At 38.6% G+C, this 17,236-nt stretch overlaps 2 protein-coding genes and 1 long non-coding RNA gene across 4 annotated transcripts in view; 1 reads left to right on the top strand and 2 right to left on the bottom strand.

Annotated features, from left to right (window-relative positions):
• The window catches only part of LOC7482215 (putative disease resistance protein RGA4), a 124,615-nt gene that overhangs the window by 79,980 nt on the left and 27,399 nt on the right, over positions 1–17,236 (bottom strand). Inside the window, exon 3 of the mRNA XM_052445810.1 lies at positions 14,413–14,588. Within this exon, the coding sequence (XP_052301770.1) occupies positions 14,413–14,588 (176 nt within the window). The remainder of the gene's footprint in view (positions 1–14,412; positions 14,589–17,236) is intronic.
• Positions 1–17,236, top strand: part of LOC127904070 (uncharacterized) — a 134,515-nt gene that overhangs the window by 94,742 nt on the left and 22,537 nt on the right. The window lies entirely within an intron of this gene.
• The window catches only part of LOC18103922 (putative disease resistance protein RGA3), a 134,906-nt gene that overhangs the window by 95,368 nt on the left and 22,302 nt on the right, over positions 1–17,236 (bottom strand). The gene's annotated exons all lie outside the window — the stretch shown is intronic.

Here is a 17,236-nt window from a genome sequence, read left to right as displayed (position 1 = left end):
ATCCATAAAAATCACAAAATAACAATAACCATCATTAGATAGCATAGGAGAAGGTCCCCAAACATCACTGGAAACAAGCTCAAGAGGAGCGCAAGTTTTATGACCAGTAAGGCCTAACGAAAAACGTGATGATTTTCCTAAACAATTAAAATTAAAAACTCTAGAAGTACATGAAACTTTATTATTTGATACTAAAGAACCTAAAATACAAGAGCTAGGATGCCCAAGATGACGATGCCAAACATTAGCAGTGGAGGACACAGACGTAGACAGGAAAGCTTGAGGTACGGACGTTGCAGAAGACTCGGATAAGACATATAAACCATCGCTACTCTGACTGGAAAGGAGCACCTCCTTGGTTATCAAATCCTTAACATAAAACATAGATGAATGAAATTCAAAAAATACGTTATTCTCAATGCAAAATTTTTGAACAGACAATAGAGGTTTTTTTAATATTTGGGACATGTAGAACATTCGATAGAATAAAAGTGCATTTGGGAGTATAAAGTTTAGAGTGGGCAATATGTGATATAACAAGTCCCTTGCCATCACCAACATGTAATTGATCACTGCCAGGATAGGGCTCTGAACTCGTCATACTGGCAAGGTCCGATGTCACATATTGATTAGCACCCGTATTTGGAAACCAACTTGCAGAAGAGAGCTGAGGATTCTGAAATGCTAAGTTAGCGGTAGCTTGTAAATTATGTGAGGTGAATTGGGAATAATACTTGGCTGAATGCCCAAAGCCATAACACAATTGACATTTTGAAAGTTGTTGTTAGAGTTGGAAAACCCACGAGAATGCTGCTGCCAACCAGTCCTAGACTCATGGGAACCCTGCTAAAAACCAGACCCAGATGTCTGCTGCCAACCAGATCCAGGCGGGCCATTGTTTCCACCATGGTAGCCTCTTCATCCACCTCGATGACGTCCACGCCCACGATAGGAGTGACTAGAAGAACCACCGAAACCACTCCGCTGGGCTAATAATGCTGAAGCCGTGGGATTTGAAGGTGTGGGCAGTAGAGGTGTTGTCATAGGAGAGCCAATAGTGGATTGAAGGGAGCTCTTATTGAGGTATTCATGAGTGAGCAAGTGACTGTGAAGATCAGAGTATAACAAAGGGTCTGCCCGTGTAGACAAACTGGTCACTAAGTTTTTGAAATCACTGCGTAAGCCCTGAGACACATAAAGATTAAAGTCCTCTAGGGAAAGAGGCCGATTAGCAGCAGCCAACTCATCGAATAAGACCTTAGCTCGCTGTAGATAAACACTAACTGAGTCATCGCCTTGATGTAAATCCTGAAACGACCCATGTAATTGCATAATCCTTGAAGGGGATGGTGAGGCAAAGGATTTTTCAAGTGTCTGCCAGATGCTATGAGATGTGTCACAATCAACCACAAGATGTAGAATTTCAATAGATAAAGAGGAGAGGAGAGCACTCATAATTAATTGGTCTTGTTGCTTCCATGAAAGAAAGGATGGATTAATAACAGGAGCTGTTGTATCGTTGGTAGCAATATAGAGTGTAGGACAAGAATAGGACCCGTCAACAAAGACAGACACACCCTGACCCAACAAATATGGTGCCATTGAAAAATCCAGGCAGAGGTGCCATTGAAAAACCTAACGCAGATTGCATAATTGAAGAATTAGCAGGAAGAGATGTAGATAGCGTGTTTGCGGATTGAGATGCGGTAGGATCCGTGAGGAGAGGAGAGAAACGCCGATTGAAGATAAAAGTCATGTTGAAAGTATAATGCTCTGATACCAAGTTGAAGTTTAAGAGAGAGAGTTTTGGAATATATTCTGGAGGTTGTAGATCATTGTCTGTAGCACTCCCCCTTATGTGATATATATATATATATATATATATATATATATATATATATAGAGAGAGAGAGAGAGGGGGGGGGTTGTACACAACACTAAACATGTAACACATGATCGGGGGGGGGTGTACACAACACTAAACATGTAACACATGATCAGAATCCTATATAAGGTAAATACAAGATAAATATAAATATACATAATAAACATTCCATAATACTCCGTTAGGTGCTATCTAAAGAGTTTTCCAATTGATTATGTAACCAAATTCTCCGTATTTCTTGGAAAAAATAATGTTGGGGGAGCCACGTATTCAACCAGGGAAATGACTAAATCAGAAATGAAGGGTGTTAAAATAATTAAGCTCAAACACGAAAAAGAGGCTAGAATTCTGAATAATATATATATTATGAGTGCTTAGTCTTAACCTAAATACAAACAAAGTATATATAGGTTAAACTGAAAGTATTATTCTACCCTTAATAAATAAGACTACATAAATATTATTTAACATCTCCCCTCAAACTCACGATGCGGCAGCTACAAGCATCGAGAGTTTGCCAACCAGAAAACGAAAACGAGAGATGGAATGCGCCTTGGTAAAGAAATCTGCAAGGAAGAAGGAACAAAAGGCAAAGCAATGGTGCCATGTTTGAGATGATGACGAGTAAGATGACAATCGATCTCAATGTGCTTAGTGCGCTCATGAAAAACCGAGTTATGAGCAATCTGAATAGAACTCTGGTTGTCACAATACATAGGAGTAGGATGAGAAAAGGAAACTCCCATATCAGCAAGTAACCAACGTAACCAAACAATCTCTTTGGTAGTAGATGTCATGGCACGATATTCTGCTTCGGTGGATGATTGAGAAACAATAGATTGTTTCTTGCTCTTCCAAGAAATAAGAGAATCACCTAAAAAGATACAGAACCCGGTAACAGACTTGCGATCTGTGGGATCACTACCATGATCAGCATCAGAGTATGCACGCAACTCCAATGATGAGGTGGATGAAAGTAAAAGACTCTGAAAAACTGTACCCCGAAGATATCGCAAAATACGAAGAACAGCTGCCCAGTGAACAGTAGTAGAAGAAGCAACAAACTGACTAACAACATGAACAGCATATGCAATATCTGGACGAGTAATGGTGAGATATACCAAACTCCCAACAATAGTGCGGTATAAAGTAGGGTCTATCAAAGGTAAACCATCAGAAGAAGAGTACCTTGCGTTAACCTCAATAGGAGTATCTACAGTCTTGTTATCAGTAAGTCTAGCCCGCTCAAGAATATCTGCAACATATTTCGACTGAGAAAGAAGGTAACCTCTAGGTGAGTATGCTACCTCAATACCCAGGAAATATCGAAGATAACCCAAATCCTTCATTTCAAACCGTCTAGCCAACTCTGTCTTCAAAACTGAAATACCATCAATATCATCACCAGTAATAATCATGTCATCAACATATAAAGACAGAATGATACGACTTGCATCAGTGCACTTAATAAAAAGAGCAGAATCATGACTGCTAGAAACAAAGCCAAGAGACGAGATCACAATAGAGAATTTCTCAAACCAAGCACGGGGTGCTTGTTTGAGACCATATAATGCTTTCTTAAGCTTACAAACATATCCAGAGTCATGTGAAATACCAGGAGGGGGTGCCATATAAACTTCTTCTTGAAGATCTCCATTCAAGAAGGCATTTTTAACATCAAGCTGATAAATATGCCACTGACGAATCGAAGCTACGACAATAAGAGTACGAATAGTAGTCATTTTTGCAACCGGGGCAAATGTCTCCTCATAGTCCATACCATACTGTTGAAAGTATCCTTTTGCAACCAGCCTAGCTTTGTATCGCTCAATAGACCCATCAGAATTAGTCTTGATCTTATACACCCAACGACAACCAACAACACTCTTACCAGGAGGTAGAGGAACCAGATCCCAAGTATCTGTCTTATGCAAAGCAGAAAGTTCCTCATCCATAGCTTGCTGCCAAAGCGGATCAAGAATTGCCTCTTTATAGGAAGAGGGCTCAAAGAGACAATGAATAGAAGCTAAAAAGGAAGTAAATGATGAAGAATAACAAGAATAAGCAAAATCTGGTAGTTTTATGGACTTACGAATGCGGATGGACTGACGTGGAGGTGGATCCACAATCTCAGATGAAGCTTGAGGGGCTGTAGATGAGAATGGAGCTTCAGGTGTGCCAGAGAGTAAAGTACCAGTACCTGCAGAGTTATGAGTACAAATTGATCGAACATAGGGAGAGGTATCATTACCAGAATCCTCAGAAAAAGGATCTATATGAATAAGATCAGATTTTGTCAGGCTATGAGTAGTGGATGGAATAGAAAAGAAAGGTATATGCTCAAGGAAGACAACATGACGAGACACATAAAGTTTCTGAGTTATTGGATCAAAACAACGATACCCCTTTTTACCTTCACCATAACCTAGAAAGACACAAATAGCGGATCGAGAGGATAACTTACTGCGTTCTACATGAGGACGAAGAACGAAACAAGTACAACCAAAGACTCTAAATGAGGAATAATCAGGGACATACCCATATAACTTTTCAAAAGGAGATAGACCCGAACTATGAGAAGATGGAATTGTATTAATCAAACTTACAGCAGTAAGAACAGCTTCTCCCCAAAACTCACTAGGAACAAAAGTAGACAACAAGAGAGAACGAGCAGTTTCGACAATGTGCCTATGTTTTCTTTCAGCAACACCATTTTGCTCAGGAGCATCTGTACATGAAGTTTGGTGGATGGTTCCATCTAAGGCAAGCATTTGACAAAATTTATTAGAGGTGTATTCCCCACCCAAATCACACCTAAAACATTTGATCACAGCAGAATGTTGAGTTTTGATAAGAGCTCGAAAAGCTGCATATATCTCAAAGAATTCAGAACGATGTTTCATTAAATAAACCCAACAATAACGAGTATGATCATCAATAAAAGAGACATAATATCGAGACCCTCCTTTTGTGGCAACAGGAGAAGGTCCCCATACATCAGAATGAATCAAATCAAATGGTGAAGATGAAACAGAAATACTTCGATTAAAAGGTAAAGCAGAAAATTTTGCCAGTTTACATCCACTACAATCTAAAATGTCACAAGTTTTCAAATTTCCTAAAGCTCCTGTGGATGCCAAAAATCTCAAACGAGAAGACGAAACATGACCTAGACGGGAATGCCATAAATAAAAACTAGAAGATGAAAGACTCAAACGAAAGGAAGACAAATCAATAGTAGTAGTAGCAGCGGCAGCAGCAGCAACTGGCACTTTTAACTCATCCAAAATATATAGTCCATTCTCCCTACGGCCTGTCCCAATCAGCTTCTGAGACTGCAGATCCTGTACACAACAAAAAGAACCAGAAAACATGACTAAATAATCACCAGAATCACATATTTGACCAACAGACGCAAGATTCAATTTGAGTTTTGGAATAAGATAAACATTAGGGAGAGACAAGTGAGGTGTGACAACAGAACCAACACCTGCTAAGGGCATAGGAGTGCCATCAGCAGTCATAACAGGAATGGAGGACAAAGGGGACACAGAGGTAAAATATGAGGAATCTGGAGACATATGATGGGAAGCACCAGAATCCAGGACCCATTCAGAGTGTGACATACCTGAGGAACTATGAGGCAACAGACCTATGGAAGAAGCGGACATTGCTTGTGGCTGCAAGGAGAGAAACTTCTGAAATTGGTCAGCCAAAGTATTAGGATCGGTAATAGAGCCTGGTGAAGCTACTGCTGCAGTATTGTGGTGTGGTGGTTTATAACCCTGAGGTGGTCGATGAACATTAGATTGTGACTGACTGCCAGACTTCCAAGCTTGATTCTGCTGTCTCAACTTAGGACACTGAGCCTTCCAATGACCTTTCTGCTTACAGAAACTGCACTCATCGAAGCCAACCCTTGTGTAAGGCTTATTCTGATGATTAGAGAATGGCTTAGAAGGTACTGCTAGTACAGAAGGATTTGAAGCAGAAAGAATTCCCTTTTCAGAATAAGACTGAAGACGTATTTCTTCAGCCAATAACTCACTGACAACAGAGTCAACAGAAGGCAGTGGAGAACGATGCAGAATTGAACCTCTAAGTCCTTCAAAATCATTGCGAAGTGCTGTTAAAAACTGTATCAATCGTTGCTGCTCTCTACGTTCAATATAAGCACCACATGCTTTTAATTCTGCCGATTCTGTAAGAGCTAATTGATCCCAAAGATCTGTCATGGCAGAATAGAACTCCTGAATACTCAAATTCTTCTGGTGAAGAGCTCGTATGTCATTCTCTAACTGATACTGTTTTGCAAAATTTGATTGTGTGAATAACCTTTGCAGATGATCCCAAACCTCCTTTGTTGTCTCATACTTTGCAACTGTGTACCTATAGAATGCTCAACAGAATTGTTGATCCAAGTAATGATCTTTGCATTGTTTGCTTCCCATGCATCTATCGAAGCAGTATCTCCTTCTTCAGTATTCTTAGGTACCACATAAGCTCCACTGACATATCCCCACATCTTCTTACCCTTAAGAAAATTTCTCATTACATAGCACCAATACGAATAGTTCTTCCCATCCAACCTCACACTCACAGACTGAAGCGAATCATCTCGTTCAGTAGCCATAATCAACAATCACAGAGAACCAGAATGCAAAAGCAGCGGAAAACAAAATACCAAATTGCAGAAACTGAACAGAGATTGCAGAAACTAAACAAATATCTTCTCAAAATTATACGATTACTCCAAAACACAGAACAAATTTGCAGAAACTGAACGCAAATACCAAATTGCAGAAGCTGAAGGGAAGACGAAATACCAAAATAATTGCAGAAACTGACGAAATATCAAATTTTGCAGAAGCGGAAGACAAAATCTCAGTCCAAAAAATAACTAAGCGAAGCTGTGTTCGGGATTAAGCCTCGTTCCATAAAACCAGCTCTGATACCATGTTAAAATAATTAAGCTCAAACACGAAAAGGAGGCTAGAATTCTGAATAATATATATATTATGAGTGCTTAGTCTTAACCTAAATACAAACAAAGTATATATAGGTTAAACTGAAAGTATTATTCTACCCTTAATAAATAAGACTACATAAATATTATTTAACAAAGGGTACTGTCCTACTCCATGAAGAGGAGGGTGGGGAGATGAAGGAAAAAAAACCCTAAGAACTTAGACTCTGTCATATTCCATATTGATTCTTATAAGCTCCGCGTGTTCAACCTGCAATTCAAAGTGTTCAGCATGAGATTTGTAAAACTAAGTAACGTTGATAACAAATCAACAAAAAACAGTAAGGGATTGCAACAAACACATAGAAAAAACAAACAGAGGAGGGATTATTGGCAAATAACTGTACTGAATCATCTGTTTTGGTATGAAAATATTGGCCCATATCAACGGGTATAATATCATCCCATTATTGGCTTTGTAATTTAAAATAATTCTTTTCAAATACCACTAAAATTGGAAGGGTGATGATACCTTTTATTTCCCTGTTTTATACACATAATTAAGCAGCTATGCATCCAACAAGCAAGGTATCAAGCAGGCCACTCGTTCAACACCTTGCTGCCCTTGCCTATCAGATTCTCGTGCTTTTTCTTCACTCAAGCCCCATCCTGCGTTTCTAGATGTCAAAAGCAAGAGGCAGGGGAAGAAATGATAGAAAGATCGTGTATATTAGCACACTTGTAATCCATGGCATTGGGCCCAAAGCATCTCTTTTTCACCGGTTTCCATATTCTTTGCACCAGGAAACTCCTGCCCAAAGCATCTCTCAACAACGGGCAATTATGAATTCTCAACTCTCAACATTGGTAGGACTTAGTTGAAACACATTTTCATGTCAATTTGTGACCCTAGCCAGTAAAGCATCTAAAATCAATGGTCTGCAGTGGATAATCCAAATATTAAAAGAAAAAAAAACAGTTAATGAATTCAGACAATGTTACGAGGAAACAAAGATGCCTGGTACAGCTGTGGACCTTTGTAATCAAAACCAGCGACTAGAAAAGATACTCCAAAAGGCCTTACTCCTCTGAGAGGAAAAAAAAAGGAAGAGTGTTTTCAAGATTCAGGAATCAGAGAGTGAAGAGTTGCCATGCTGATGCAGGAATATAGAAAGAGAGTTGTTGGCTTTTAGAATACGGGCCAAGGTTATGGAATCTGGGGATTAAAATTCAGATCTAAATTAGAGAGGAAATCAGCAAAGACCATGATTCACTATCAAAGAATCATACCCATTTTCTAAACACTTCTTAATTACGTAAGCATTCACTAAAATGTTCTTCATCAGCTCCGCACTGGAATGTTGAAATCCCATTACTTTCTGTGCTCTATGATGATTGAAAAACTGGTCAGCATCAATCACAGGATGCCCTCTTCTAGCAAGATCAAATAGAAAATCAGACCCAGGTCTAATCAATATATAGTTCCTTATATTTAGCCTCTCAAAGTGGCAAAGCATGTTCCTCGTGATTGTATCTGATGCCCCAAATATATTCACAAGCAGAACACTCTGATCTTCTTGCACAGTCCGAAGAATAGACCCAACTTCATCCAAGGTCCTTCCAACTCTTCCAGGAAGTACTTCTCTGAAGCAGTAATCAAACCATTTCAGATTGCTCAAAGGTTGCATTTCCAGTAAGTTGAAGTCAAGAGAACTTCCATCCATGTTTACCTGCAATCAGCAACCAGACAAACCAAAATCACTCTCAAAAAGGTAAAAGAATTCTTTAACAAAAAAAATCAGGTCGGGGTATGTAATGAGAATTGTTGAATTAACACAATTTTCATAAAAAGGCTCCAATAAGAGACAGAAAATATTGCATATGGCACTCTCTACCAGCAACAAAATTAATGCATATTGTTTTTGACGTACGTGTCATAACATTTCCTAGACATCATAGTGGAATCAGTAAAAAACTTGGCTCGGCGATGTGGAATGAGCTAGCTTCACATATGCTTATGCAATTGCGAAATACCAAATGGAAACTTTTCAAGTTCGCATCCTATGGACATGATACATATATTTACGCCACAAGCAAAAGACTAAAAGGATTTCAGCCTAGCAATTAACTCAAAATCCAATCCGAGATTCGATGTTAACACAATGAAAAGCCTCAAACACTACTTGTAAAGCAAGTTTTAGCATGAGAAGCACCCTACATCCGCACAAAACCTTAACACTGAACATTAAAACATCCAGTCTAACAAATACAAAACCTGAAAAAAGAGCTGTACCTGGGACAAACCGTGGACGCTGAAGTGAAGCACCATATCATATATAAAAGGACTAAAATTCGACACATTGTAATATCCAGTTTCCATCTCTTGGATCTATTGCTCTATAGCAACATCATAATGATATAATCTTCAATGATGTGACTCCAGATCTTCAAGGTTATTTTTACTTGATCGTCCACAGGTCCTCTTTATGGTTGAAGTTTGATAGCACAACTTTTGCTTACACCGGTTTGGATTCAGGGATCAACTCTGATGGGATCTTTTTCGGGGATAACAGAAGTTGACTTCTTGTTTTTATCTATTGTCTGGTCCCTGTTTTCTTCTTCCTGTTATAGAGTGGATACCGTGGTTTTATGTCTTCTTTATTTTATCTTCTCTGTTGTTGCTCCTTTTTTTTTTTTTTTTGTTATTAGGCTATTCTCATTTTAGCCAAAAATTTTAATAAAATCTCCACTATTGTCTAAAAAAAGAGTTCCTTGGTGACTTTGAAGAGATTTCTATTCCTTACCATTGGAATAGTGGTACGCCACCAGTCATTTCAAAGCTTGAAGACTTGTTGCTAGCTGGTGATTCAAAATAAGGCAATACTTAATTACATTGAGTAATCGACTTAGTTGGCCGAGTTATCAATAGCGTGTGCATCTTTGCGGATGAATACAGCGGTTCAGATTCTCGATTCAAGTTGTTCCAATTACCGTAATACCCTCCTTTTCGCTGAATCAGATACCATAACAAGGGTGTGATAGTCATCCGGTGTCTATTTAGTTGAGGTTAGTTTGATATTTATATATGTTTGGTTAAAACTGTGGTTGAAATTGAGGTTGAACAAAAAATAATTTATTCATCCGACAAGAATTACAATTTTCATGGTTGAAATTGAGGTTGAACAAAAAAATAATAATTTTATTTTTATTTTTTTAAAAATATTTTTGATACCAGCACATCAAAACGATATGAAAACATATAAAATAAAATTTATTTTAAATAAAAAAAAACTCAAAATTTTTAGAAACTCGATTTACACCGCGTTAAACATACCTTAAATTTCAGCGTCGAAGATCGATGAAGAAGACACCATTAGAGAACAAGAAGAAGAAGAAGAAGATCACGAAAATGAAAGACAAAAAAAAACATCGAAGAATAAGAAACGAAAAGTCCCTCGATTTTTACTTCTGGGTATTACGTGGATCATGTAACCAGGTCCATTATAAGGTATTTGAATAAGAAATTGATAGGATATTAGGATGTTTTTATTATTATTATTATTATTATTACGATGGTTTTAGTTGAGGATTGAATGTGGAGGATTATAAGTTTGGCAGTGATGATATTCTTGTTGATGAGGAAATTTACAGAAAACTTAGTGAGGTTAAGATTATTGAAGATGCTTTGTTGTTAAAGATAAGTAAAAAGTTGTAATCTTTAAGAGAAGGGTGGGGTGATTGGCTTCATAAATAGTGATTTTGTTTTTTTGAACCCGTATCCTTTGCTGCGAGACCCGTGGTTGACTAGAGGTGATAAGGCTATGTAGAAAACCCATATTTTCACTCCGGTTTGGTTTCAGCGGTGAAAGACATGTTTTCACTACATTGAACCGGTTCACCTTGCTGCTCTCTACAAGTAATTAGCTCGCTTCTTGAAAATATCTCCCCCTTCTGGCATGTCAATCACATGTATGACTAGAATGACACGACATCTTGCTGGTTCGTGTGTGAATCTCATATAGGACACTGTACTATCACACTGAGGTGTTTAAAATAAATCTCATAATCTAGTAATTTTGATGCTGGCTCTTGAACTAGAAACCATGTATTAGTTAATACCCTCTTCGCTCGAGTTGAGAAGAATTTTTATTTTATATTCCTGATGATCATCGTTATACTATGTAATGTAGTGATTCAATCGCGCCATTTCTTATTTTTAGAAATCTATGTTTTGGTAACTTGTCTCTTGTTTTTTTTTTTTCTTGTTGGGTTGCTCAGGTGCTATCTATATTGATTCTAATATCATAGTTTTGAATTCATGATCTTCACTTAATAACACGATTGGTCTGGAGAATTCTACTGAGAGATTATCGCATTCTACTGAAATTCCTGAAATTGATTATGGCATTCTACTGAATGGCATTCTACTGAAATTCCTGAAATTGATTATGGCATTCTACTGAATGGCATTCTACTGAAATTCCTGAAATTGATTATGGCATTCTACTGAATGGCATTCTACTGAAATTCCTGCTTCTCATCTGGTTCTCTATTTCTTCTCTTCATTTAATGTTTATCTGATATCAGTAGCATGTGCTGGTCATGGAAAAAAGTTTGGAAGGATTGCTGGTTTGTGAAGGGGAGCAAACGGGTGTGTAAAGGACAAGAAATGAGCGAGATTTTCTGGAGGAAAGTATTCGTATTGTCTGGACCACATCACCTTCCTTTCTTCTTCTTCTTCTTCTTCTCATTCCTTTCTTAACGTGATTTGAACCTTTTTTTTATTGTCTTTTTCTAATTTTTCAGAATTTAAGGCACTTCTTTGTTTTCTTAGCTAGAAATATAATGCAAGACAACTACAATAATTTATGAAGAATCATTTGGATTAAAAACCAGATCTACCCACTCAATTTGGCCTCAATTGGGTTTTGATCCCAAGCAGCGATTAGCATTGGTAGGTCTTAGTTGAAACACATTTTCTTGTCAATTTGTGATTCATGGTCTGCAGTGGATAATCCAGATATTAAAAGAAAAAAAAACAGTTAATGCATTCAGACAATATTACGAGGAAACAGTTAATGATACAGCTGTGGACCTTTGTAATCAAAACCAGCGACTGGAAAAGATACTCCAAAAGGCCTTACTGCTCTGAGAGCAAAAACGAAGGAAGAGTGTTTTCAAGATTCAGGAATCAGAGAGTGAGGAGTCGACATGCTGATGCAGGAACATAGGAAGAGAGTTGTTTGGCTATTAGAATACGGGCCAAGGTTATGGAATCAGGGAATTGAAATTCAGATCTAAATTACAGAGGAAATCAGCAAAGACCACCGGAGCACTTCTAAATGAAATTAAATATAAAATTAAGTATAATTTCATAAAATTATTATTACAATACATTTGATAAAATTAATAAATGATATAACATTTTCTTTAAAATTCATCAATTATTTTATTAATAGTATTAATTACAATAAAATATACTCTTATAAATTTTAATAAAAATAATAATATTTATAATATAACTGATAACATTTTTAGTATTAATATTATTAATTAATATAAACATAATATTATTTATAGCACCAAAAATAACAATATTTTTGAGATTAATACTATTAATTAGACTAAAAAATAATATTAATAAAACAAATAATAATATTTTTAATACTTATTAAGCCCGGTTTATTTTTTATTTTTAAAAGCGCTTTTAAAAAAATTTATTTTTATTTTATTTTTTTCTTTACTTCAAATTAATATTTTTTAGTGTTTTTAAATTATTTTAATACGTTGATATCAAAAATAATTTTTAAAAAATAAAAAATATATATTATTAGCAAAAGTATCCTAAAATATGAAAAGATAGGTTTAAATACCCTAAATATCCGTAAATAACAAGAAAACAATTAATAAAAATAATAAAACTAAAATCCAAAATTATCAAGGAAAAAATCTAAAATATGGTCTGAAATTTCAAAGGCAGTTTTTTTAGAGTGGCATTTGGAGAATTTAAGTAAGGAATAAGCTTCACGTGAGCGAGATAATATCACAGCTGCATTTGATAGAGTGAATGGTAAGTAGGAAATAAAATCGAATTACAGTAAAGAGGTCATAAATTAATATTCAGTTGGTAAGTAAAGAGGTCACATAGAGTAAATGGTAAGAATTAACACCAAAGCAAATAATTAATACACTCAGAACCAAATCTTTTACCGTTAGGAATTAACACTGGTAGAAGAATTTACCTGTTCGGCTGTTCCTGCTGGTTCTAAAGACTAAAGAGTTCTGTCTTTCTCACCTATTTATCAAAAAAATAAATGTTTCGGTGAGAAATCTTTTGCCAATCTTCACCTAGATTGGGGCAGCCACCTATATACAATTCCTGTAGAGGCGCTGCCAAAACATAGTCTGGTAGTGCTCTCAACAACGGGCAATTATGAATTGTCAACTGTCGAAGTTGTGGCATAATGGATATTGAAGTTGTGGTGGCATCTTCTTCTCCCACTGATCTCCTTTCAATTCCATCCCACTCTTTGATATTCCAAATCTCAAGTATTTTTAATTTGGGGAAAGCAGTGACCCTTGCAATTTCTCCTTCGTTAATACTGGCATTCTCATCTTTTTCTATACCTAAAAATCCAGCATCCAGCCTTCTCACCTTCAACGACCTCAATACCAGTCTTTCAAGGTTGGGCAATCTTCCCAACGGAGGCAAGACCTCCAGCTTTGTACAATCATACAGTTTAAGCGCCTGTAATCTGGTTAATGTCATCATCCAATTTGGCAAATCCAACCCTCCGTACCCATATATGGTTAGATCTTCCAAGTCTGACGGAGGCCGTAAAGCTTCAATTAAAGAGCCTTCATTTGCTTGCAACTCTGTTTTCTCTGCGATGAAATCCAATCGCAAACGAAGCAGGCGCTTCTTATTCTTGAGTTGTGCTTCTGCAGCGTCACTCGCATCTTCTTTACCTCCTCCTAGATTCCATATCTCAAGACTCCCTCCAATGTCATTTAAGTTTTTCAATTCTCTTAGATTAGCTGCTTTACTTTCATTCCCACCACCACCACACACAATAAACAAATCTAATGTTCGAAGACATGTTATCCTCTCTATTCCCTTTGGTATGAAGGCCACACCTGAAAGAACAACCCGGAGATGCCTCAATTTGATAAGTTTTACGATCGCATTAGGCAATTCCTTGAGAGAACGACACCAAGTAACGTCTAGGGATTGCAAATTGCATAAATCACCCATGGTTTCTGGCAGGGACTCCAGCTCTCCACAATCTGCCAGATTGAGGTGTCTCAAATGTATCAATTTCCCTACCTCATTTGGTATTTCTTTGATTGAAGACCTTGACAAATTCAATGACCTGATGCATGTCAACTGCTTGAATAAATCAGGTAGTGCAGCTCCAAACGAAGGGTCTCTAGTGTTGATCAAGAGGCTGCGAAGACCTTTTGCTTTCTGAATGGACCCGGGAAATGAAGTCTCCTGTGACAGCATCATGCTTAAATGACGAACCCTTTCAATTGAAGTCTCCACTGTTGCTTCTCCAAGTGTATTGACATCCACTGTTAGACATTCATTTTTTGTCATATATTGGGCAAAATCATGCACTATATCATGCATCTTGAATTTCATTCCTTCAAACCGACCCGTCTTAAAATCTTGGAAGAAAGAGCGCGTTGCTAAGACTTGAAAGTAATGCTCTCCTACAAGCTCCATATCTCCACCTGAATTCTCCTTGAGGTAACCTTGAGCCATCCACATCTTCACCAATTCATCTTTGACCATCTCGAAGTCTTTTGGAAACATGGCACAATACAAGAAACATCGTCTTACCACATAAGGTAAATCATAGTAACTCAAAAGCAAAGGTATAAATATTCGTCTTTCAACCTGATCTCTATCAACCTCATCTAGCCTCCACAGTTCGCTAGATAAAACACGTTCCCATTCTTCTCGTTTTCTTTTAGACTGCATAAGACCTCCTAATACCTTGGCAGCTAGAGGCAAGCCCTTGCACTTGTTTGCAATTTTATCGCCCATATCTGTCAATCTTTCGCGCTCATCTTCGCTTCTTTCCTGGAATGCCACATGATTGAATATTGACCTGCATATCTCATCGGACAATTTCTCAATGTTGATCCGGTGGTCAGTTCCCATCATTGTTGCCACAACGTCCTTACGAGTGGTCACTAGAATTCTGCTTCCTCGTGCACAGCCTGTGAGAGATGGTTTTGTTGGGGAATTTCCGGCTCCCCCATGCGCGGACCGGGGGTGTACTGATAGTTGCTCAACGGAGGCTAAAGCACACTGACACAATATTTTACGTGGTTCGGCAAAACCGCCTACATCCACGGGAGAGAGTCCATATTATTTAGAGATAGAGAAAGGATACAATAAATACATGGAGGAGGATCACTCAACTCCCAGCTCACACACCCTACTGCATATGGCAGCAGGGCTGCTGCCCATGGCAGCAGCTCCTCTTTCTCTTCTTCTCTTCACGTTCTCACACCCTCTCACTCTCTCACACACACTCTCACAAAACATGCCTCTTTTATAGGCAATTCTTGGCAACCTTCTCCAGCAATAGCAAGGGGACAATAGGTCCCGAAATCATGCCACTAATTGTGGCATTAGTGATGCTTCCACTAAGCTACAATTAGTGGTGGGGTATTGCCAATAAATGGCAATATCCCAACAATCACCCCCTTTGCCATTTGTGTGGGCAATTGTTTTCTTGCTTCTTCAGCACAAGCTTGCATTCTGCAGTTCTTCCAAGCTTCCATTTTGAGAGCGTCTTCAACACAACATTCCCCTTCGAGCGTATCAACCATGCTCGGTCCGGAATGATTTTTCAAGCCTTACACCAAGGCTTACAACACCCCCTCAAACGAATATTCCCAAGTGCGACAGTCATTGAGTATTTCAATGTGATCACAAGCTCACCACTCTTCCAAGAGTCTACTCATCCAGGAGTTGCGCCTGCCCTCTGTTCCACCCTAGGAACCACGCCTTACTTCTCCGTGAGTCTCTCGCTCTTAGTCGTAAGAGTCCAGGTAGCTCTCCACCTTTAACCATGGGGGCAGCCCATAAAGGTTGATCCATATCTATCTTCATACTCTGAGTATTACAATGCTTTCCGAGCTCACCACCTTGACAAGAGTCAACTCGTTCTCGGAACCTGCGCATGCCCTTCTGCTTCTTCATAGCAGCCGCGTCTTAATGCTCCACAAGTCACACACTTATTGTCCAAGGCAAATGTCTTCTAGCTCATTGATCTTTAGCATGGGGGCAATATCCATGAAAGTCAATCCTGCATTTGTCTCCATACTCATCATAGCCACTTCATTGGCTATACACCTGTCCACTCATATCTAGCCATCACATTGGCTCTGAGTGTTCTGAACTGGGCTCATATCGTGGCCCACACACCTTCTCCTTAGGTGTCTCCGCTCGTCACCATACGGCGGTCTGAACTGGGGCTTCTATCAAAGCCCTCACACCTTCTCTAAGGTGTCTTCGCCCGTTGTCATGGGGCGGTCTTATCCGGGCTCCTATCATGGCCCTCACACACCTTCCATCTAAGGTGTCTTCGCCCGTTGTCATGGGGCGGTCGCATCCTCCTTCAGCTGAGATGCTTTAAAGTGGCTCCAAAATTCTCTACCACCATGTGCACTATGGGAGAGATTACTGCCACTGACTACATAGAAAGAGAAAGTTGCGGTATACTTCTCGCAATCCTCCACCTCAATTTATATGTTTGGAGCTTCTGTGCCTTTCTGCTTGACAGCTCCACCTACACCAACTCTCTTTGGTGTCTTCGCCTTTCATCATAGGCGGTTGCCTTGTATCACAGGCATTTGCACCCCCTCAATTAGGTGCCTCTGCAACAACTCTCTTTCCATCCTTGCATGCATTGGAAAGGTCTTCGCCTGTTGTCTTCATCAAGAGCATAAGAGACTTCTTGTTGTACAAACTTTAACAGTCTCTGCTCTGAGCTTCATCTGGGAACACTTCTTCTCCTTGCACTTGTTGTCTCATTACAGTACCTCATTGGATCCTACGGGTACTCTGCATAATCTCCGTGTGCCCTCGTGCAATTTCTGTTCTCCAGATGTTTCCCCTATTCCTTGCTTATGTTTGACAGCAGCTCATCCTGTCATAACACCTGTCCAAGTCAAAATAGGGTGCCAATCTTTATCCCCTTGCTGTATTCCTCTTCCATTATCAGGGTCTTCATCAATTCTCCCATCGAGAAATCACAGTCACCGAATCTAACTTCTTTGGAGAAATCACCACTTCATCAGATCCTTGATCATACGGAACCCAAATGTTCCCTTGTGCCGTCATCCTGCTAGTCTTCAACCGTTTC

The sequence above is a fragment of the Populus trichocarpa genome, chromosome 12 (genome assembly GCF_000002775.5).
Source record: "Populus trichocarpa isolate Nisqually-1 chromosome 12, P.trichocarpa_v4.1, whole genome shotgun sequence".
Taxonomy (NCBI): Eukaryota; Viridiplantae; Streptophyta; class Magnoliopsida; order Malpighiales; family Salicaceae; genus Populus; species Populus trichocarpa.
Note: the sequence above shows the minus strand (reverse complement) of the source record. Positions and strands in the feature narration are given on the sequence as shown.